The sequence below is a fragment of the Saccostrea cucullata genome, unplaced genomic scaffold, assembly GCF_032062105.1.
Source record: "Saccostrea cucullata isolate Sc308-1 unplaced genomic scaffold, CSIRO_AGI_Scuc_v1 ctg84, whole genome shotgun sequence".
Classification (NCBI taxonomy): domain Eukaryota; kingdom Metazoa; phylum Mollusca; class Bivalvia; order Ostreida; family Ostreidae; genus Saccostrea; species Saccostrea cuccullata.
In genome coordinates, this window is record NW_026938747.1 from 45,288 (window position 1) to 71,246 (window position 25,959).

Sequence of the window (25,959 nt, forward strand, 5' to 3'; positions counted from 1 at the left end):
ATGTTTTTATTGTGCAACACGTCTGACCTGATAAAAATAGACAATACAAATTAACAACAGTAAAAACCTATTATCCCAGGTTCCAAAATGAAACAAAAGGTTTCTCTTTCAATATGTTTAATTGATATGCTCTACATCACAGTTATGTAAGGAATTTTATCATCATTTCAGCCCAGTCTGGTATAATATCTCATGTAACAACAGGTAGAAGAGCCACATTATAAATAACCATACTTGTAGAGAACAAAAACAATCAGGTTTTAAATGGAGAAAAACTTGTTTTACAATGATATGTATTCACACACACAAATTAATAAAGAATACTAAAATCAGAAAAATTGTACCAGTCCTCTGTCTAGAACGAGATTCACATGGGGAGTACAGAATTGAAAACAAATGCAGTTTTAAATACATTTAAAGAATGAATAAGTTATTACATGAACATTGACTGAATTCCTTGATTAATGAGTACCGGTAATTCTGAGGAGTATATGTGTGTAACCATACGTTTTATATTAACTTAATATCTGATATTCATGCATTTAATTTCCTGAAAATACCCATATGTGTTATATAATTTTTATCTAAAAGATCCTGAACATGCAGCTTGTAATGGCAACAAAAACTTGCACTTAATCATCTGGAAAAAGATATGTGACAATTGTGTGAATGTCAAAGTACAATCAATTTTCTTTGTTACTTGTATGGCTAAAATGTTCTGAAGATTTTAATTTAACATTGCATAATATTCATTTCTGGTAGCCAATATAAAAATATTCACATAGGTGCTCATATCTGTATCCACTACCTAAAGATTCCTGTTAAGCTATTGTTTGACTGCTGGTAGAGTAGCTAGAAATCTCCCCTCTCAGGTGTCCCCTGCAGTATCTAAATTGTTAACCTGTGTTGTTAGATGTGAGACTTCTGCGGTACTGTTTGAGTTAGCAGGGTCACTCTCTGACGTATTAGAAGAAGTCTCAGCTGTATTATAAGTGTCCTGGGAGGTACCAGAAGCGGAGTTTTGGGAGGGACACTCCATCTCTTCTGCCCCCTCAGGTTCCTGGGTACGACAAGTGTTGTAGGAACCACACTGCTGGCACTTCAGTCCCAATACATGAAATAACACCCGACTTTCCTGATGAAAAAAAAAATCTTGGTGTAAGAAATTGATTCCTTTCATATATAATAAAACTAAATGAACCTAAAAATGCACTCCAAAAGAAAAATTAATTAGCATCACTATTTTAAGATGTAATACATGTGTCTAAAACCTGTCTGGGGAAGGTTTTGGTGTTTGGACACTACTATAAATTACCTCATGACAATCTTTACACAGGATCTGTACGTAATAATTCTGATATTCCTCTGGCATAGGACACTGGGACACCTCCTCATCCACATTCTGCCATATGTCACTCATATCTAGCATTGACTGGCCACATATAGGACAAGCATAGTTACTAAAAATAGAAAGTTCAAAATCAATCATATCTAGCAGCAACTGGCCACATATAGGACACGCATAGTTACTAAAAATACAAAGTTTGTAATCGCTCATATTTAGCAGCGACTGGCCACATACAGGACACGCATAGTTACTAAAATTACAAAGTGCAAAATCAGTCATATCTAGCATAGACTGACCACATATAGGACATGCATAATTACTAAAAATACAGAGTTCAAATACAATCATTCAGACTGCAAATCAAGCACTAAATGTTGTAAATGTAGAAGGTGGTGGAATTTGAAAGAAATCAATAATTAATTCAAATACAAAAGTATCAAGTGTTTTCTGAATGACAAAGTTTATCTTAATTAAATATGGCTTTTTAGGTGTCTGTGTGAAGGGTGGAATGAGGGGCTGAAGGTCATAAAAATTTTACAATTTTCTTTTAGAATACTCACCCTGTTTTAAGCATGTCTTTAAAACATTTACTGAAAAAAAAATTAAAACATTCTTAACTTGAGAGTTTATGATTTGCATGTTTATTAACAGAAAATTATAAGAAACAGTACAACTGTACAACTTTTCGTAATTCATTACATTGAAGGAATTTTACAAAATTTTAGACAATGTACCGTAGTTTTCTCGGTAGTGATAATAAATTCTTTAACTATCTGACAGTATGTTACTACATGTATCCCTAGCACTTACTAATGAATAAGGTGACCACAGGGCGGGATATGAGCTGCTATCCTAGATGTATGGAGGTCCTCTAAACACACCGGACAGTTTGAATGGGATGACTTCTCTATACACTATCAACAAAAACTTCAGATTAGGCCAGGTAAAATTAATCTTTAGATTCTCATCCTAATTTGCTAAAAAATTGGGGCGGGTGGGCGGATTTTATTTTTTATTTTTTATAATTGTTAATTTATATATAGGCCTAAGTATCAACACAACAATGGACGCCACGTACACATTTTTTTTTTCATTACCTTAATGCAAATATGAATAGATTTAATTATTTTCATATTCTTTTAAATATTTAAAGAAAATTTTTGCTTTAAAAATTAAATATTTATTGTTAATTAACAAGTTATCAAGTACACATTATACGGCACACCCTGAACAAAATGAGGTAGGGATGCGTGACTTTATTTTTTGCAAAATCTATATAAATGATCTAATAATTATTCTACTGAAAAATCTAGGCCTTCTCATAAGTCTGTCTACAATGTTGTAGATTTTGTTTATTTCAAAGCAAAGTCACACAGCTGGAGATCGTTACATATAACTTGACCAGGTGTCATTTTACTCCTCTATTTTTACTTAGTTACAATCTCTCTACATACTCGCTCCTGCCAGTGATGGTATCTATATGTGTTTATGCTATTTTTTCTTCTCTGCCTTCTCTATACTGACAAATTATCTTTTCCTTACACATTTAAACTTCTTTTATTGCCGATTTTTCTCCATTCTTCACATGGCGTTTTTGCTATTAATAGCGACACGCGACTTTTAATACAGACGGGAGATAACTCTTAAACTTTGAACCAAATTCTTACTGAAATACCCAAAAATCAAAATAAATAAAAACATCGGGGCGGGACATTTTGAGAGGGGCGGGCGGGGATGAGAATCTAAAGATTAATTTTATATGGCCTTAAGGCTTATCTTAACATTCTGAAAATGCTTTAAAATGCATTAAATATTTTTTTTTAATATCTATAAATATCAGATAACAGTTAGGGTCTATTTCAACACCAAAATTGATCACAATTGATCTCTACAAGATATTTACAGAATCCAATGAGCTTAAACTTAGCATTGTATAACCCTGAAATAATGACCAGAAGTGATGTACAATGTACCCTTCTCCAGTTCTCACCTTGTGGTTATCTTTCATGGAGACTGCCAGACAGACATCACAAACATCACAGTGGTAAAAATTCTCCCGACCCCCAATCCTGTCAGTGTTTATTAAAAAAAAAAAAAATTCATTTTACTGACGTAAAAACAAATCTTGTGATTACAAAGAAAGAGGACACACAGATGCTGGGACAAACCCCCAATCTTAGAGAAAATGTTCTTAATTCTAAAATTTCATGGAAAAGTTATGTTTTTTAATCTTTTCAGTGATGACATCTTCAACACACATGATTCATTTATTGTATTCATTGATTTATTTGTTGATAATTGTTTGGGTTTTTTTTTTTACAAGAAAATGTCTCACCAGTGTCCTTGAAGTCACTTAGAACAACAGTCTATGCGAAAGTTTGAAATTTTTATAGGACAAAATGTCTGGTAAAAATAAAATTTTTACCAGACCAAACAATTTCTTACCAGACCGACTTTTCTTCATTAAAATTCATAGATCCAGATTTATCTATTTATACAACTGCATGCATTTTTTTCTTCATATTTGACTTATACACCATACACCATATCAAAGATTTTCTTAAATTTAATATGCACTTTCATGCATATTTATTTTTCCTGAAACAATTCATTATGGTTACTCAAGTTCAATGATCATATGAAAATAATTTACCAACCGAATCTACGTATGAGCTATCTAAATATTTCCCAACCAAATCTACGTATGAGTTATCTAAGGTGTCACAACAGTATTAATTTCTGCTATATATTCTTACCAAAAATGCGCAAGTTTGAGTAGATGTAACTAATTCAAAACAAACTTCTGAGAAGTTTCCTTTTCAGATCTTGTAAAACCATTCTTTATAAAGATTTTAGTACCAAAAAATACATAGCCATCCAGCAAGGCACGCAAGTTTGTTTCGATCAAGTCGAGCAGGTGCTTGAAAAACTAGTCCAGGGCCTAATCACTCCCCACTCTTGACAGTATATAGAAAAATCAGCACGCCCTAAATTTTAATAAATCTGGTCAATACAGGAAGTTTACATGTTGTTTTTCATCTCATAAAAAAATTCAGCTCCAGTCTCGTATCAAAATGCCCGAATCGGAAGGGAAGATTCCGGGATTATTTTGTGTCAGCCATGATTTGACGTGAACCAAAGTGTAATACTGTTATGACACCTGTAAAGATCTCTAATCCTTGACAGAGGAAATTTGAATTAGAATAAAAACGATCATGACAGGGTTGTAAAACATGAAAATTAATCAGGTATTACTGCTAAATTGGTCAAATAAAGGATATTTGTGGGGAATTTGACCATGTGTACCTCTTAATTTAGATTTATTTGGCCTTATTTTTTATCGGACATTTGGTCCTGTATACTGAAATTTTTTACCGACCTGATCTATATTTTACCGGTAAAAACCGACGGTCCGGTGACTTTCGCATAGACTGAACAACCTAACAAGTAAAAGGGTGATGCCTGCATTTTTAAATACTTGTGACAAGGCTGCCTTGAGAGTAATGAATTTTTTCCTATAAGTTTATACCAATGTCAATGAAATCTGCATATAATATCAACAAATTCCTGTCAAAGTGAAAGCAAACTGAACAAATCTGTTTACTTCCACAGTCTCATTCTTGGTAATGTAACAGAAAAAAAACTTTCAAAAACTTTTGAAATTTTCAGACAAAGTTACCAGCCTAGCACAATGAATTTCATTTGAATGCATAGCAAATAAACTTCAAACAACATATAATAAAGTCACAATGAACATACAAATTGAAATCTGTGGAGTTGCTATGCATCAAATAAACATGACTGATAAAGGCCAGTAACTCTTGTCAAAATATCTTAACATTTTAAAAAAAATTATCTTACTATTTATTCAGTTAGTATGTTTAATTTTATATTGAAGATTTGATTGTGGTAATTAAATCAAGTTATGAAAACCGTTTGCAAATGCTACCAGGTATTGTCTAACCTGCAAAGGCCACATCCATCACAGTGAAACTGTTGCTTGTCTTCATCATCAAAAAGTCGACAGATTCCACAAAAATAATTACCAAACTTTGTACCACACTCCTCACACACACTCTGGACCTGTGAATAAAATAAATTACTTTTACATGTCATGAAATGCCTTAACCACTTTGCCATATGGACAAAAATATTCTAATTTAAGTTTAAAGCAAAGTAAAACTCATCATTCAACCGGACCTGTTGGACATTGTTACAGGCGAGGCAGTGAACCTGCATAACATTCTTCCTAATAAGTTCGTGGTTCTCCTTCTCGTCATGACAGACTCGACAAGTATAGGTCTTCTTGCAGCAAGGAGCCTGGAACAAAAACAATACAATACAAAATTAAATCAGAAGATCAAAAGATCAAACGAAACTTAATAGATCTATATATAAATATATTTTTTTAAAACATTTTTTTAAATATTTAAAATTTATCGTGATTTTTATTCTATGATTCGGCTATATAAGACATGTCGGGCCTAAACTTAAATATAGGATAGATTGGAGAGAAATCATTGGCAAGATCATGGATGGAGAAACAAAAAAATCTTACGATCAATGCACATTTTCTTTTGTAGTGTTCACAACCATATTCCTTTTCTTCTGCCATAACTGTGCAGAAATGTGCGTGACTGCACAATAAGTTAATAAATTAGTTAATGAAGATTCAGGAATTTTTTAAGGAAATTTCCACGACGAAAACTTCGAGTTAGTTTGGTTCTCCACCATTTGAAGCACCAGTTTAGACGCTTTATTAAGACGTACCAAGTTGATTCGATTTTCACCCCCAAATGAGTACACATCCTCGTTGTTGCCTAGCTTGATACCATTTTTTTTAAATCAATTAATTTTTTTTCAAGAAAACAAAAAGAAAAGTGATATGGTATTATTCTATTTAAATATAATATTTTCATAGGGAAGTATATAGGTCCCTGATTTTCAATGATATTCCATACTAAGATATTGATTCATTTTTAAAAATTAATATATCTCGCAATAGTGAAAATACTAATCAAAGACATAGTCAGCATGATGTTGATTGTGGGAAAATATTAAATTCATGTTTATTAATTTATTTACTTCGATTTATTTTGAACTTCACATTTTAATGACAAGAGTTTCCCATTTTTCCTTCTTTAATTTAACCATGATATGCATGTATTAGACTAGTAACTATAAGTGCACATATAACATAATCTTTGGAACTGGAACTTTAAGAGATAAATTACTCCAACAATCTTTTGGAATTTCCACGGTATTAACTGCGCAACGGTATAATATTAGACGTATTTTTGTATTCACATGAAGCCGAATTTATTTTAAAATAAACTTCTAGATAGCTACGTGAAAAGACAAATCTACAATATACATGATATAGGCCTATGGATAATTAGTTTTATCAATTCTGAAATTTTATTATTCTATTTTATTCTTGTGTTTGTTTGCTAGGAATGTAGCATCGTTTTCGAAAGGGCGCGGCCAGAGAAAAATCCTCAACTCACCTTTCAAAAAAAAGAAAAGACAAGATAGAAGGAACATTGTCCAAACTCGCAAATCCTATTTCTTGGTGGTGGTGGTGGTGTGTGTGTGTGTGTGGGGGGAAGGGGGGGGGGGGGCAAGTTCATTTTCAATAGTAAATATGCTGTTTGGAAAAAAAAGATGGTGTACCTTCGTTGCTACGTGCGTTTTTCCTTTATACTTTTAAATTCGAAATAAGGGACACCACATATTCTGACACATCTTTTTCATATTTTGATAGAAAAATATATTCATGGTAAATTAAAATATTTTTCATAAATTTAAGGTGATGAACAACTTATCCATTGTCAACTTTTTTTTTTAATTTATCACCTAATATACATGTAACATTATCATCCACATATGGAGTTAATGTCTTCCAACTGATTTGACACACAAGAACATGTTCATGTTGTACAATGAGGCAATATCCAACACAAGACATGCTAACGATACGTTGATAATACAGGAATATCAACAGTCTCAATAAAATACAACTTTTTAGCAGATTCTATGGTAGATGCAATGATCATGATAGCAAATACAATCTATCGTTTAATCTACTAATGACTGACATTTCCATACAAATTGAAGGCTATTATGTTCACACTGAATTGTCTACAATTTTTTCCGTTTTTCTATTCATGACACAAGGCGGGTGTGACCAGTCGACAAGGGATGTTTACTCTTACATGGTACCTGATCCCACGTCGCACGACACTTCTGTTTTAGAGGTCCATGTTTACTCTACTCCCAGTATTTACTTACTTACTAATTTACTGTTTCCGTGGATCTTTGAGTCGATTACTGTTCATTACCTTCATACCTTAAAGTCCCTCGTGACAAAACCAGATGCCCCCTTATAAGCTCCACTGTCACTGTTAACAAGCGTTTTCCACCAAAAATTTAAGTTTTATGAAATGCTTTTCTGATATTTGCAAAGAAATAAACGTTCTTAATTTCTTTGTATGCAAGATTTTTCATTGTAGTCTATGTTTTTACCACCCAACATCCCCCTCTCTAAAAATAAATAAATACCAGGAGTATTTGTTTGTACAATTATGTGAAAAGGTTCTCTACCCTTAAAATTTAGAGTTAACTCTTGTTGTTGAGTAAGAGAAAGCAATGGCTTGTGATCAATCAACAATAGACATTTTATAATGGTACATCATTTTGTTGTCCAAATTAAATGACAGATTATGTAATACAGAATATATAAAAAGAAACAATACTAGTAGTATGTATTTAAAAGTATTTTTTATTTTTAAAAAAAAATTCAATGTTGTTGTACAACTTCAAAATGAAAAGTATTGATGATATCTGAATAATTACACGAATATATATTCAGTAAAGTGTAAAACACTGTTATAACGATTCTGATCTGGAGGAAGAAAACCTGTTGATCTTACATTGACACAAAAATACTGATTCCTACTGGTAGACACACATGTACACATCTCAAGTCTTGTTAGAAACTTTTTAGATTGTCATTATGTAAACATTATAGCTACTCCTTGTCAGCCTTTGAAATAAACATCCTCAAAATTTATTAGCTCTGAACTCAATATAAGGAGGCTAGGGGGTCAACAGATTATTTTTTTATTAACCACCAGATATACCTTATTTTTTTTTTTAGATATGATATCTTGAGCTGTCAACTTTCATTTGGCAAAGAAAAAAATTATAAATTTTAGTTTTAAAATTTGATCATTTTATTATATCTTTATATGGAGCTCTTCTTCTAAAGGAGATCAAAATAGTCTAAAAATGGCCAAGACCACCCAGCCTCTTTAAAGACAAATTTCTGAAAAAGTTTGAGAAAAAATGACTCCATGTTTCTGTAAAAAAAAAAGTTTACACAATAATTCTAGTATGATAGAGTTGACTTTAAAAAAAAAAAAGATATACACAGTATATTATTAATAATTTTGAGCGATAAGAAAATGTTTTATACACATTTTTCATAGACCATTGGTTTTATTTCACAACTACTCACACAAAAAAATCCAAACAAAGAAAACCTCCATCCCCCCACCCCCAAATAAAAAGTGAAGAAGCTAAACAGATTAAATCCACTGGCTTGTGTACAGTATATTCACTTCAAAATTGCACAAATAAAGGTCGTTTCAAATAATACAGGTATACAAATTACATTCTCATCTTAATTTGTCATGAAATACTAGTAAATACACTGCTTACAAATCACTCAATGCATCAGACTGTTAACGATACATCACAATGAATAAATCAAAGTAACATGTTTGTATTAATAAAACAGACAGACACACATCCAGTAGTTCTCCATAAGAGAAATACTTGTGAGTGTCAACATTTTGTACAAAGAGCTTCAATACTAGCTGTATTTCTTACATCACTAAGGCTAAAGGTATGTTTAGGCAACTATTTTACTGAATTGAGTTTTGATTTACTTTTGGCTAATTTCACAAATCCTAAAGAAAATCTTTTATTTGTTTTGTCTTAAATGTATTTTGATAATAGATTGTTTAATATATAACAATCATCATTTCACTTTAAATTTAAAAATGTGTACAGTATGAAGTTGCACATGTATACTGTATACAGGGAAATTTTCGCCCCCCATTTTATTTTCGCCCCTTTCACCCTACCTTCATTTGGGCGAATTTAAAACGGGGCGAATTCAAAGAAAACAGTATAATTTCTAAAACAAAACAGTTACTGGGCGAATTTAAATGAGGCAAAATTCTTTGCAAGTATGAAAGGGCGAAAATAACACGGGGTGAAATAACCCTGTATACAGTATTAAAAATATATCTCAATGAGCATCCCTTTTTTTGTGTGGAAGAAAAATACCATAGTTATTTTTTACATGAAGCCATTTTGACATACAGTGTCAACCCTGTAATATCTAAACAGAGAAAGACGAGGGTATAATGAGAATAAATTCATTTCAATCCAAAGCTCAATTCATTAAAAAGGAAGCTTTCACACTGTCAACTTCTGATAGCAATTCTTAAGTTTCAAAATGAAAATACATGTATGGAGTCTATCTACTGTTTGAAACAAACAAAGTGTTTCAATAATAAGTATGTTTAAGGTAGAACCTATGTCGGAGAAGTCTTTGTCACAAGATTTTCAAACTTTTCATAATGATAAATTAGCACTTGCTTATCAATCAGTTAAAAGCACATGCCATGTTTCCTTGCTATTAAATGTAGTGCAGCCAGTTAAACATGGAATGATAAATACATATTGCGACTTCACAATTTCAGTCAATTTAGGGGTACTTGTCATGCAAAGAAGACAACAAAATCCCAGAATTGCTTCTTCAAACATCTTTGTTTCTATTGTTTATAAATTGAACAGTATTAAACAATATTTCCCAAGAATAAATTCTTTTTTATTCAATTGACATAAAAGATAAGTCCACATTTTCAAAACTATAGGCAAATGAACTCTATTTATTTTCAGTCAATTTTCCACCCTACATTTGTAAATATATATCAGAAGTCTTTGTCACAATGTTTTCAATCTTTAACATGATAAAGAACATACCCAAATGATTACAAAAAGTGATTAAAATATATACCTTTCCCCTCTAACTAATGAGAAATAGGTTATTTACCGATACTAATATTCTTGACCTTTTTGCACTTACACGGATTTTATTATTAAATGACTGTGCGGGGCTACTTTCAGCTTTAAAATGTTTATAAAAATTGTACTTTTAACTTAAAAGATCATATTTAATAGAGAAATTGTAATAAAACTCCAAGAATATGAATAAGTAACAAATAATTATGAAAAGGAATGCACATCATTCCATGATAGATATCACAAAATGTACACACAATCTACAACACATACATCTTTGACTTAGACACATTTCATCAAGATATTACACCATTTAGTTGGCAGCTGACGATTTTTAAAAAAAAGATTTTTGCATTCCTTCAAAATAGTTACAGACCATTTACATTATTACAGTTTATTGTATACATGACAATTTCATCACACAATATAGTCTTGGATTTGTCAACTAAATTAAGGTCAAGATCTATTAAATGAAAGGTGCCTACAGGTTTTTCTAATTCAAGAAATATATTGTCATTAAGCATTATATTAAAAAAAATATATATATCAAATATTATGAAGATTATTTCGGCATGATTTTAAATTGAATTTTGTGAATTTCAAAATGCAGTATTTCCTACCATTTCTATACTGAAGCTGTAAAGTACGGGAAATGACATTGAATTAATTATGACGTCATAATGGATCTAGCACAGGCTAAACACATTCACTAGTTATGATGTCATACGACGTAGGTTCTACGTTAAAGTATTTTTTTTAAATTCACTTATCTTTTTTCTCCTCTCTTCATTAGACATTTAATTTAAAGCTAAATTTCCTGGTAAAGGTGTAAAAGGGTGACAACTATAGAATGAATTTCTCTGAATCATTCAGATGTTTATTTGATTATGAATTGTATAATTCTATACAAGGAATGTTTCAGCTGTTTTGAAAGATATCAATTATGATTTATCCTCATTCATATAAATATAGAAATTTTGGAACTTGAAAAAGGATATGGAGTGGGGGTGGGGTGGGTTATAATAACATGTTTGATAAATTGATATATCTAATTTTAAGTCAGGAATGTTTGAAGGAACAAGTGAAAAAAAAACATAGGTAATCAGAGATTACAGAGCTCACCTCAACGTGTGTTGTCTTTAAGTAAGGCAAATTAAGTCACACAATTAACCAACAAAAAGTGTACATCCAAAAATGCAAAATTTATGCAATTTTGATACTTTGGAATAGACCTATATAAAAACTAAAAACTAGTTCTTCATCATGAAAATGTAATTAAAATCCAGCATCTGAAGCAAGATTGAGAGTTTTCATCCCTTGATGCATCATTTAAGCAACTGGTTTATATAAGCCTTATAGTTTCTTGGTGATAGACTTGCACCCATAACTTTTACGAGGTCTAGTATCTGGAAAATGTATGTCGAATTCAGCATCTGAAGCAAGTCCATTTGTGTGCATCCTAAGATGTATCATCCATGCAAGTTTGGTCAACATAGGGCTTAAAGTTACTTGCAAATGAAACCTGTATAAAATAATTAACCTTTCCACTAATCCAGAAAATGTAGGTCAGATTCAGCATCCGAAGCCAGCCTAGTAGAATGCACCCTTAGATGTACCATCTATGCAAGTTTGGTCATTATAGGCTCAAAGTTACTTGGAAATGAATCCTGCACCATAAAATTTAACCTGTTTACTCGTCCAGAAAATGTAGGTCAGATTCAGCATCCGAAGCAAGTCTGGTAGTATGCATCCTAAGATGTACCATCCATGCAATTTAGTCATTATAGGGTTCATAGTACACTGTACCTTGAAAATGAAACCTTCACCAAAAACTTTAACCTGTTTACTCAACCGAAAAATATAGGTCAGATTCAGCACCCGAAGCAAGGCTGGTAGTATACATCCTAAGATGTATCATCCATGTAAGTTTGGTCATTATATGTCTCATAGTAACTTGGAAATGAAACCTGCACCAAAAACTTTAACCTGTTCACACAACCGGAAAATGTAGATCAGATTCAGCATCCGAAGCAAGTCTAGTAGAATACATCCTAAGATGTACCATCCATGCAAGTTTGGTCATTATAGGGCTCAAAGTATCTTCGAAATGAAACCTTCACCAAAAACTTTAACCTGTTCACTCAACCGGAAAATGTAGGTCAGATTCAGCATCCGAAGCAAGGCTGGTAGTATGCATCCTAAGATGTATCATCCATGTAAGTTTGGTCATTATATGTCTCATAGTAACTTGGAAATGAAACCTGCACCAAAAACTTTAACCTGTTCACTCAACCGGAAAATGTAGATCAGATTCAGCATCCGAAGCAAGTCTAGTAGAATACATCCTAAGATGTACCATCCATGCAAGTTTGGTCATTATAGGGCTCAAAGTATCTTCGAAATGAAACCTTCACCAAAAACTTTAACCTGTTCACTCAACCGGAAAATGTAGGTCAGATTCAGCATCCGAAGCAAGGCTGGTAGTATGCATCCTAAGATGTATCATCCATGTAAGTTTGGTCATTATATGTCTCATAGTAACTTGGAAATGAAACCTGCACCAAAAACTTTAACCTGTTCACTCAACCGGAAAATGTAGGTCAGATTCAGCATCCGAAGCAAGTCTAGTAGAATACATCCTAAGATGTACCATCCATGCAAGTTTGGTCATTATAGGGCTCAAGTATCTTCGAAATGAAACCTGCACCAAAAACTTTAACCTGTTCACTCAACCGGAAAATGTAGGTCAGATTCAGCATCCGAAGCAAGGCTGGTAGTATGCATCCTAAGATGTATCATCCATGTAAGTTTGGTCAACATAGGGCTTATAGTTACTCGGAAATGAGACCTATACCAAAAACTGCACCAAAAATGTTAACCTGCACCAAAAACATTAACCTGGTCATTCCTTTGCTGAAATTGCAGCATCTGAAACTTTGACTGGTACAATGAAACACACTAGCAACATCTTCCATGCATGTCTAATCAATATAGGACATAGAAGTACTTAAAAAGAAAACTGCTCCAAAAAACTTAACCTTAACCCGGGACGCCAACGCCGACGCCGACACCGACGCCGACGCCGAGGGTATCACATAAGCTCCCCCCAACTTCGTTGAGGTGAGCTAAAAATGTGTAAAATAAATCTATTGTCTGGAAAATATATACAAGAGTGCTAGCAGGCAGGTATGTAGAAAAATACCAATGTACAAAAATATACAAATATGTCTTTATAAAAATACATTCACATAAAATACTAGTATATGAATACTTTAGAAATATCTATAAAATGCAACATGATATGTAGGGAGAGCTAACAGAGACAGAGAACAGAAAATCTCTTATAATCATTGCACCATTTCATACATGTAAGTATAATGGAAAACAGTACTGAACTAAGCCCCATTATTAAAAAAATCACTTGTTCAATGTCATGTGACTTAATACTAGTATACTTTTACAAAAGCGCTGCAGTTAAAAGCAAGAATTTTATGCATTCTAATAATAAGAATTATATGCATTTACTTTGTTATCAATGAAGAATATTGAAAAAAAATCATATAAAACTAGAAAACTGACCAGTCAGCAAGGGCCCCACCATGGGGCAAAATTAATAAGGTGCAGCTTACGGAATGATTAAAAAATGTACGAAGAATAAGCAACAGCAACAGCAACTGTATTCTTAAAATTTCAAGATAATTCCTGAATATTCAAAAACCTGAAAATAATATCCTTGTATTTACATTAGGCAGTGAAGAATAACTTAACATTGAATGTATATTTAAACAATTATGAAGCTTGTGTTATATAAAATTCCAGCCTTCAATGAATGCAAATATCATAAAGGCTTGACCTTAACTTCAAACAAACAGCAGTTGCAGACAAAGGTTTTCATTAATCTTAAAGTGACAGATAAAGAAAAGCCTACTAAATTTTCTGCAGCAGGCTAGATAATTAATCCCAAGGGATTAATTGTACCTCTCTCATCATTTTCTTCTAAAGTTACAATAAGAACTTTTTCAGTATTAATGACAGAATGGGGTTTTTATACAACTATCCTAAAAATTAATAATATTCTTGAATTAACATAAAGTGAAAAAAAGTAAATCAAAAAAATCTTCTTTAATCTTTTTCTTGTTATTAGAATTCAATGAAATCATAACTATTAAACAAAAATAAATTATAAAAATTTATATTTAAATCCACATTTCAGAGTGTTCATAGCATTCCAAATTGACTTCACTTCAAAACAAACTTCATTTGCAGACAGAGGTGGTAATTCATCTCAATTTGACAGATAAAGATAATGCTCTGGATTTTCTTCAGGAGGAAAGCTAATTAATCCCAAGGGACTCATAGCAGCATTCATTTTACAAGGGGAACATCTTCAGCAGTTATCTCTCTTTGCCAATGCTTTCATATATAAAGTTATGGAATCTACCCCACCACCCCAGCTCCAAACCAGGGGACATAGAGAACCAAACTTAGCATCAATATATGCATTTCTGCCTACTGAACTACCATACCAAATTTATACTTGATTGGGCAACCATAAAAAAAGTTGCCCATTCATTCTTATGCATAGTTAAGGAATCTACCCCATCACCCCAGCTCCAAACCAGAAGACATAGAGAACCAAACTTAGCATCAAAATATGTATTTCTGCCTACTGAACTACCATACTAAATTTGAACTTGATTGGGCAACCATAGAAAAAGTTATTAGAAAAAAACAGAAAATTTGTGGACGGAAGAGTGACAGACGGACAGACAGACAGACAGACAGACAGACGGACAGACGGACGGACAGAGTGATTACTATAGGGCACCCGCAAATCCTTGCGGGGCGCTAATAAATTAAATTCTCTTATTTATAATAAAATCTTTCAAATTTACATAATTATGTAGTTGCATGAACAAAATAAAGCATAATACACGTTCCACATGTAGTAAGACATTCTTTTACACATACAAAAAAATTAATTGTTCCTATAAATGAAAATTCATATATCCTTAACATGAACATAAAGGGCTTTTTCTTCGATGTTGAACATGTTTAGAGTAACAAACACATATGTACAATGTAAATTACATAACAAGAAATAGGCACATTGTGTTCCTTTGGAACTATAGATCATTTTTACGGCAATGATAAAACTGATTGTACACTTCCATACAAATAACAAAGTTTATTATATTAAAACACTGACAAAGATGTAAGAATATTTGAAAAAAAACAATTACATTGACTCATTTTTAAAGTCTTCTGCTATGTGTTACCCTTATTTCTTCACGCCTGATATTTCATCTCATCATGAACTCATGACTTCTGTGTACAGCATAGTTTTCAAAATTTAATTTCAACAAATTAAAAAATTCACTTGGTCAAGTGTTTTTTGTCTTAAAACTTAAGATCATATTCTAAGTCAGAATACAAATAATTTATGTATCTCACTCCAGAAATGTGTTCTGAGAATGCAGAGGCAGATATCTCCTTTCAATCGCTCATGCAGTATTCCGAAGCTTTCCGATGAAACAATTTCATACTATCACTCCCCTCTTTCTAACAAACAGTTATAAATATAGCTCATCCTTGTTTCCAACTGTGTGAATGTTGGTCTTTCATTTTTACTAAAAAAAAAAAATACAAACAAATGTACAACACATTATTCAATGCATTCACATTTTATTAAATATCTCAAGTAAAGAAATCACAAATGAGAGAAACCTAATGGATATTTGTTAGACATTAATCCATTGTTAATTGAGAGATTTGAAATGTGACAAAACATAACAGGTAAATTAAAAAACTGACTTACTCGTACTTCCAGCAATCTAACATCACTTCATACACCTCGTCTGGACAGCGTGCCGGCTTCTGTAATCTTTGGTTCTCCTCCACCAGGAAATGTAAAATCTCTTGTCCTTTCATTTTCTTAAAAAGAAAAACATAGATATGTTCATACACTGGAGTGAATCTTATAATGTTACTTTTAATCTATGAAGACAAAATTTTTTCACATTATTTTAAACAAAAAATTTCAATATTTAAGATATATAACCGGCTGCCATCTTGACGTACCCTGTATGGCTTGTCGCCATAAGAGGTCGCCTCCCACAGCGTGACCCCGTAACTCCACACGTCAGATTTACTGTCAAATTTCCAGTAATATACACATTCTGGTGCGTACCACTTCAGCGGCCATTTTCCTGCATTCTGAGCCTTTAAAATAAAATTTTTTAAGTCAGTTATATCAGGATAAATTCAGATGTCTATAAGGATATTTCCTTTACTAACAAGTAGTTTGTACAGAAATACTGGGTAGCCTTAGATAATGAAATTCCTCCTGAGTAACAACAAAACCTACATACTTTTGAACATTACAAAAACTTAAACTATGTTCAATCTCCCTAAATTAGCCATCAAGCACACAAAAAATCACTGCATGAATGATTTTTTAAAAACTATAAAGCCCCATTTTTGTGTGAGACAATTTACTCAAAAGTGTTACCCTACTAATAGTTATTATCTATTTGTCCGCAAAATATTTCCACAATTTTTTGTTTGAAAGTGACTGTGTGAACCTCATAGTAGTTCTGTTCTCTAGACATTGCTTTAGACATTCCGAAGTCGCTGATCTTGGCCGTATGCTCATCAACTAGTAACACGTTACGTGCTGCCAGATCTCTGTGGACGTGTTTCTTACGCTGGAGATACTCCATGCCCTGCGCTACCTGCCACATTATTTCTACAATGTTTGACTGCTTCATATTTCTGAAAAAGATTTTTTTTATTCAATTAAACAACCATTTATCATGTTAATATTATGAATTCTCTTCCAATGTACTGTAATGGGCTTAGAATTCATTTTCAAAATTCAGGCAGAGGTCATGACTGCAAACAGCTCAGTGATTTACTTATCAGACTAATTAACATTCACGTACTTGTTATTCTTTAAGAAGGAATTAAGGGGACCTTTGGGAGCCAGTTCCAAAACCAGCATAACACAATCAGCATCACATATACCTAGAATAGAAAGCACAACATCAGACTAAGTCCCATACAATATAGTTAAAGCAAAATTCCAGTTCAACAAGAGTAAGTTTTATTTCTCAACAAGAGGCATAGGAAAATAGGATAGCTTGAGGGGACCAGATGCATGTAAAACATTGATAAATAAAATGCTCGGTGTCATCAATAGACTAAATCAGTAACTGAGGGTACTAAAAAACACTGAGTGAGCAGGCAATGTATCCGTTAATTAAAACTGTATTAAAGTTTTGCTATTACTTACCAATCATTCTAATTATATGTTTATGATTAAGGTTCATCATAAAACGAGCCTCCTTCAACATCTGAAATGAAAGAGATGAATGCAAGGTTTTTCACTGAACAAAATTGATCTTAGAAACAGAACATCAGAAACATCAAACATGAACCCACTCATGGAATATGTGTAGCTTCACTAAAACTCACCTCTTCTTTGGCACCAACATCTTCATTCTTCAGGGTTTTTACAGCTACTGGGATAACACTACCATTCCTAAGAGTACACTCTCCCTTAGCAACGGACCCAAACTGACCCGATCCTAAACAAGGTATAAACAGACAATGTAAGCTAGATTTTAGAATGTGAGGACAGTTGATTAAGTAGTGAATCCAACCAAGGAACACCACCATGGGTGATTGTTTCATGTACAGGGCACCCCTTTTTATTCTTAAGAATACTGTAAATCACCTTTTATTTGCGACAACTTTATGTCATGATTTACCAGGATAAACTGGTTCATAATGACTAATTTTAGCAATCAAGCCTTTTTTATGGATCTGTTATTAATAGACATAGAACCTTTATTTACTGGTTCCTGGCAAGAAAAATTCGCGATGACAAGGCTCCCATGAACCTTGCAAAAATTTTTTGCACATGAATAAAAGTTGGTTTACTGTTAGTAGGGGGTGCCATGTATACCAATCAAGTACCTGTAACATGCACACCAAGATTTTCTCCGTTATTTCAGCAAAATAAAAATAATTTTAAAAAAAACCTCACACTGACATGGCTACTGACCTAAATTTTCCTGATCAAGTTTGATTTGTGACCTCTGAAGAGAAAACATTTCCTCGTTCCTAGGGACTGTGTCATAAATTTTCATCAAGTTGTTAGCGTCAATGTCATGCATGGACTTGTGTCGCTCCATCGGTCGCTCTGAGATAACAATCAGGAGAAATTCAGTCCAATGAAGCATGCACGGATTTAAGAAATAAAGTACAGGTTTTCATGGATGTTGCATGATAACCTCTGAGATTGAGTACAGTTGTTTTGAAATATAAAAGGAGAGCTGTTAGCAAAGGCTATTATATTTAGAACAAAATTTTTCAGACAGAGGAAGTTATCGAGATCTTTTTTTGTTAATGGCTCCAAAATAAAGCTGAGAGTTTCTTTCCTAGATAACTTAATTATAGTAAAGATGGGTATTTTTTGTTTTCTTTAAATTCTCTCCTTTGACAACTAAATTAAAATGTGCAAAACATGACCTGATAACATTTACAAGGTATATTTTTTTTAAAAAATAAAATGAACCTTTGTATGGAATAATTACCTTGCTCCTCCCACATCTCTTCGTTAATGCCTCGAGGCAGTGGGGGCAGTGGGGCTCGGGCACGACTAGATGTTTTTCTCTCCATACGTGAAGGGGGGACGGCAGGGGGCAGGCCTGGGACAGGGGGCTGAGGGGCCCGATAGGAGGGTACACCTGGGGCATCCTGAAATAAAAAATTTTCTATGTCAATAGCGTTGATTTCTTGAAAAGAGGATAACATGTCATATACGATCTGACAATTTACTTTCACCAGTGCTGTTAAGTGTTCATTTTTACTGGACAGAACTTTTTTCCTTTCTATCCAAAAAAAAGCTTTCAATATTAAAATTTTTTACCTTTGTTATATTATAGTAATATACATGTATAGTAATATAGTAATTAGTAAACTTCAGATTCTGCAGTAAATAATGTGGTACTGTGAATCAGTTTTTTTTTGCAAGAACTAAATTTTCGCATAATTGTGTAAGACAATGTGCTTGCAAAAATATCATTCTATTTATATAAGTATTTCTAAAAATTAATCACAATTTGTGAATAGTTTGTCTAATTGCTTAATAAAGAGTAATTGTCCATCTCATGAAAATAAGGTGTCGTGAAAATTTAGTGTTCTACAGTAATTGTGATCTTAATGTTTAACATTCTATGCCATATACATTTGGATCCCTTCGGTGCATGGGTATAAAACCATGGATGAATTTATCAATATGAACTTCACCTCTACTGAACTTTGAATACCGTAAATCACTTTTCATTCGCGAGAACTTTATTTTCGCGTAATTACGCCAGACGGTATGCTCGCAAAAATTTCATTCTCGCGTATAATAGAATTCCTTAAGATAATATAGAGCAATGACAACAATTCGTGAAAATTTTGTCTCGCTAACGAAGATTCAATGACTATCTCGCGAAAATAAGGTGTCGCGAAAATGAAGTGATCTACAGTATATCAACTGATCAAGTTCAATATTCTCACTTACAACTGAATCTGTGAAGCTATTTTGGCTCCTGGACAGCTGTTCTGTGGATCCATATGCTAAATTACTACAGTTATAGTCCATGTATTCTACAAAGAATTATCAATTTACATTAATTTTGAATTTGAATTTTTTTCAGAAGATATTTACTGTTCAACCTGACATCACTATCAACCTGAAAGCAGACTCAGAAAAAATATACAACTTATCTGTAATAACTCATAACTTCATTTTTCATAAATAATTTGATCAATACAAAAATTTAGTCCACAATTCCTCATTCAAGATATATTCAAAACACAAAAAAATTACATTATTTAACAAAGAATTGATCCTCAAAAACAACATAAACAAGTCAGAAAGACTTCAAACATAACAAAGTGCTGCTTACTTCTCCATTTGCCTTTGTCAAAGTTTGGAGCCGGGCAGGGCAGGACAAGCTTACATAGAAGTCCATCAGCTTTGTTGTGGTAATGATCAATCATCTATTGAAAATATAACATAACACCTCATCTTTAATTTATTAAACTTCTGGTATGAAGGAAAAGGTGAGGGAATGCAAAATTTTAAGGTATACCATATATATTTTTTCCAATTCATAACTCTTATTGTCATTCACAAATCTTTTTTCTCAGACTATAAATTTTGAACAGAATCAATCATAAAGTAAATTTTTTACTCATATTTACCATCATTATACAGTCAAACTTGGGTCCTCCTAAAATGTGGAATTTATCTTTCTTCTCAATCATATAATGTCGAGCTTCTCCCTTGTGACTTAAAGACAAGGCAAATGTTTTCCGATCTTCTCGAAGACGCACTCTGAAAAGATATAAAATTTTGTAGTTTAATGGATGAAGAATGTAAATATCAACTGTCAACTGCTTGACATCCAGTACTGACGATTGATGTTGCCACTGTATTAACTTCAATATGCATGCACAAATAAATGAGAGTTGGTGGAGCAGTTTTTTTCCCATGGACTTACAGTTTACTGTATTTTTTTTCCAGACCAAGTTTTACCAAAGATTTATACCATTGATTCAAATTAAATGCCTTATGTTCTTATAAGTATATGGTTTTTTTCTGTACTCTACTACAGAGTAATCCTTTTCAAGACTCATATAATCATTAGGCATCAAAATAATTACATCATCTTCCTTAGATAATTATTCTGATGACCTAAGTCCAGTTTGAATAGCAAACTCTCAAAATGAGGATGAAAAGTGCATAAATAAAGGTAAAAAATGTGTGATATGCAGGTTACCATAAAACCCATCTCTTTCCATTTTTGCTCCCCTACCCTACCTTTTAAAATGATTAAACTTAGGGGTGAGTCCCTAATGTACTACAGGTATATAATCACTTTCCAATGAGTCACCCTTACATTTTTGAATTTAAGAACCTCCAAAGATAACCAGATAAATGTTTAGTTATAAACTCACAGGAATTTGCCGTCCTCGTGTCCGTCGGCCGTCAGTCTCTTGTCGGCCTCATCTCGACTGATGCTGCCGTGGAACCACGGCATCTGTGTGTGGAGGTCCTTAGCCACCATTACCATTAGGTGGTCCCTCTGGGCACCCAGGGCCGTCTCCATTCTCACATTCTATACATAAAACAAAATCCCCATATACCCTGGTAGCCTTAGGATCAGAACTTTTTGTTGTTTAACATTCTTTCAATATTCAATAGTTCAGTCTACATTTTAACGAGCTTATTCATTCTACTGACAACTGTTTTTTTTTACAGATTAATAATAATGTTCTCTGTTTGCACAAATTTTAAAACTTTCAATATTCTTTCAACTTCTGTGAGCAAACAAATGTAAGAATGTGTAAAAGCATGTGCTCAAAAAAGTAGAACCCACCTTCATTTTTTCTGCTTTTTTCAACAATTCATTCTCAAGATCTGTATAAGTCATTCCCCTGAAAGCAATAGCAGGTTGAAATTTGGAACGGTTACATGGTTTAGTTGGTTTTGTGACAAATCCATCGATTGTAGTTTTGTGATGCTCTATAAGTTCCAGGGGACCTGGGAAAGGTTTCCCCTCCGCAATCATAAATTGTCCATCTAGACGTTTCTCTATACTGTAATGGTGAACACTACAAAGGGATACAAAAAAAAAGGCAGATTTAGAATATGCTAGGCTACTGTGTTTATGATTGTGAGATGTACATATAAAATGTAGAAAATTAGAGATTATTTTAAAAATATATATTAAAATGTAGCTGTTGATTACCGTCTGATAGATAAGTTGTTAAAAAAGACTGGAAAATAACACAGTGTAATTTTTTTCACTAATGAGCAAGGTCTAGATTGTGTTTAAACTTTGAAAGCTTTCCTTCACATTATTCTGCTAAGAAAAATACAATTTAGTCTAATATATGATCATATCAATCCAAAATAAAATGTTGTACATGTATTACTTATTATTGTGGCAGATGCTAATGGCGTAGTTTCCAAGGGGACTGATGCTTTCTCTCAATAAGAATAACCCCTCTTCTGTGCCCCTTTCCCGTAGAAACCATTCAGCTTCCTCCCTTGTGATCCTCCCATAGAAGAAAGGGGCAGCTGATGGCTTGTTGAACTTGGCTGCCATGTCAATTATTTCCGACTTTCTACTTGCATTCTGTCAAATACCTAAAATTTTTGTTTTAAAAAGGTAAATAATTATGATTAAATCTTTGGAGACGTAGGTACATGTACATAAAAGAAAGCATAAAGGAAAATTTCTATGAAATCCAGATTTGTTTAAATAAGTTTTGATGGGGCCTCTTGAACATTCAAAATCTTTTTGACCGCATGGGGGCTCCATGTCAAAAAACTGTCATTTGCATCCTCAATAAACAAACTTTGAAATATGACAACATATTAGTTCACCAAACAGCTTGGGTATTTGCTATTTCCAATTTTGTCAAATACATCATAGAAAATCAGAATCTCCATAAGAGTCCATTCCAATTTTTGGGTATGGCATTTAACTCCAAGTTTGAAAATTTTTCTATTAATCATAAAATTTGTTATGATTTGTTTTTACAAGACTAGAGTGACAGTGCATTTCTTAAAATACCATTTCCTATAACATACATGCCAACTTTTGAAAATTCCCATGGGGGATTTAGCGCGCGACGACAATTTTCAAAGCTCTAAATTCGCGACATTTTGTCGTCAAATTAAATGATAATGAAATGATCTTTTTTTAAATTTATAATATTCGATATCACTTATTAATACAACTAAAGGATTAATTTAACACAAAAAATTAATTTAAAAATAAATTTAAAAAATTTTTTTGTTTCCAAAATTGAAATATTTTTGCTAAAATAAGTGCCTCGATCTCTCATTAAAAACATGTTTGATTTTTTTTTTTACCAGGACACATAATTTAGTGAAAAATTGAAAATTGTACAACTTTTAAATCATTTTTTTCAAAGGCTAAAAATATATGAGGTTTTGATACTGTAAAGTCCTGTTTCTGGAAACATTTTTGAGATTTTTTATTTATATTTCAATAAATTAGAAATTCTAATAAGGTATTAAATTTACTGAAATTTATACCACCTATCCAAAGGAGAATTTTTTTTTTACAGTCATGAAATTTGTCAGGCTTGATGGTGCCATGTGGGTATTTCCTTAAGTCATGCACATACCGGTACCTATAAAATATTACTTTTGGGAGAACGAAGGTAAAAGAAATTCTAATTGAAATACACTTGATTGTTTCATCTTAATTTCATAATATTTTAACAGGCAAACTTAACAATATTTTTCATTATAGGTAGATAAAATCAGCAGCTATGCTTTGTAGTTTTCTACTTTCATTTTCAAAAAAACGATCTCTTTGGATTCCGATTTTATAGTTTGATTAGTATTTCATTGTTTTTAATTTATGTTTTTAATAAAATGACTAACAATTAACACGTTAATCTATGTGTTTCACCTTGCATACACCTTAAAACTGACAAGATAATCCCCTAATTGCCCCAAGCTATAAGGTACTTGTACCTGGAAAACTGCGTGCGATCAAGCGTGAAGTGATTTCCTATGGCTAATTGACATTGTTAAATAAACAATGAAACTTACCTGAGTGCATTGAATAAACAAGTTTGACATTGTTATCCCGATTGTCAAAATTCAGCGGTAGGGAATCTTTTATAATCGGAAATTTTGGTGATTTTTTTGAATCGGGAAATTAGGGCAATTTTTCTTTCCCGATCGGGAAAGCGGGATGAGAGGGTAAAATCGGGAGGATCCCGCCTAAATCGGGAAAGTTGGCATGTATGCTATAAATATTGCACTAAAATATGTTTCAAAATAGCAATGGCAAGGGAAATAAATGCTCAGTTGCGGTTGTGTGAATGGGATGGGCATACTAGAAACTTCTACAGAAGTTAAAATTATGTCACTACAAGTATGCATAACATTTGGGATGTAGAACTTATCATTTTTTTTCCACATTAAATGAAACCAGGGTTCAACACTAACAGTAGCCCGCTGGCCCGGAACAACTGAATTTTGAGGTCGGGCTACTAAACAGCCTTTAAACTTGCCCTGCATGGCTACTGAAATTTGTACCAAATACTCACTCAGAGCAACAAAATTAATTAACATTTAAAATGTACCTGATAATTGTTAAATCTATTTTCAAACATGTTTTATCATCATAATAATTATTATTATTTTTGCAAGTCAAAATGTAAACTTTAAAGGTGATTCGAAATACCCTAAATGATCATAAATGTGGACTTTTTCAAATAGAAAAATGTTTTAAGTACAATCATAGAGTGACAGAGTTACAAAAAATGCAGCCAGAATGCAGGATTTGGCATCTCTATTTTCAAAATTTCCCGGGGGAGGCCCCTGTACCCCCACCAGCAGGAGGGGGAAACCCCCTCCCGCACCTATCCCCCTGGTTGCTTTGCGACTCGGCCACCAGCCTTTGGCTGCTGGACAACTAATACATAAACAGGGCTAGTAGAAATAAGAAATGGCTAGCCCTGCTGACAACTATGGTTTTAAAGTTAGTGTCGATCCCTGGAAACTGCACTTGCCTTTTAAGATTCACCGCCAGGCACCACTTGACTTATTACACATATGTACGTCTATTACACTGTTGAGTAATTAATGAAAAGTATGACACTTTCTCCTCTTCAACAACCAAGACTGTATACTATGTATTTCAAACATTGAAACAATAAAAGAGTGTACCTCATGCTTACCATGCATCAATTGTAATTACTCATTTCTTATCAAAAAAGAAAAGAATAAGCTCACATAAACTTTGTGATATAAAAACTACGTATTTAAATGATTTTGTGATTACACAAATATCTTTTGACTTCACGTGCACTATGAGACCGTTTGTAACCAAATCATGGAATGTAATGTGATCATAAAATCATCTGAAACATACCAACAAAGAGTCACATAATTCAACAGATTGGGAAGCAAAAACAGCTGTTTCAGATAACGGATTAAATTCCAACAAAAGTATTCGCACAATAACTTTTCTTCCTCTTCATCAAGGAAGTGAAATAAATATTGACACAGATAAACTCATCCGAGTAAATGTACAAAAAGTTTCATTAGCTTAGCCAAGAATACTTGAACCAATCAAATGCTACCTTACAAATAGGAGGAAGTTCTTTCTCGCTAAATCATACCAAATTTATTCGGATAAAAGTATCTATTGTTTATTTCGTAAATTTTCTTAGCGGTTGCTTTAACGTTAATCATTATAGACTATATCATGTTAAATGAAATTAACTATTCCTCTATTTTGTAACAGCTAATATTCAATAAAGTAGATGCAACCGGGAAAGAAATCGATGCTGATGCGACGTTTGTGTATTTAAGTTAGGGATGTAAAATTTCACAGAAGTTCATATTATACCAGTGTTTAACATATCAAAATTAAATAAAGCATTCTTTGAAACCTTCA

The 25,959-nt window shown here is 32.8% G+C and overlaps 1 protein-coding gene across 1 annotated transcript; it reads right to left on the bottom strand.

The window, feature by feature from the left end:
- Positions 1–100: 100 nt before the first annotated feature.
- Positions 101–25,587, bottom strand: LOC134251158 (tyrosine-protein kinase SYK-like). The gene is made up of 21 exons (XM_062733524.1): positions 25,432–25,587; positions 22,445–22,658; positions 21,886–22,120; positions 21,464–21,624; positions 20,708–20,840; positions 20,410–20,503; positions 20,022–20,107; positions 19,045–19,207; positions 18,513–18,650; positions 17,921–18,033; positions 17,739–17,799; positions 17,389–17,470; positions 17,029–17,218; positions 16,526–16,666; positions 5,549–5,668; positions 5,313–5,431; positions 3,339–3,417; positions 2,159–2,262; positions 1,909–1,938; positions 1,316–1,460; positions 101–1,135 (listed from the first exon to the last, which is right to left on the bottom strand). Exons 2-21 carry the CDS (start codon positions 22,615–22,617, stop codon positions 869–871), a joined length of 2,634 nt encoding a protein of 877 aa, XP_062589508.1. The 5' UTR covers positions 22,618–22,658; positions 25,432–25,587; the 3' UTR covers positions 101–868.
- Between the last annotated feature and the right edge of the window lie 372 nt (positions 25,588–25,959).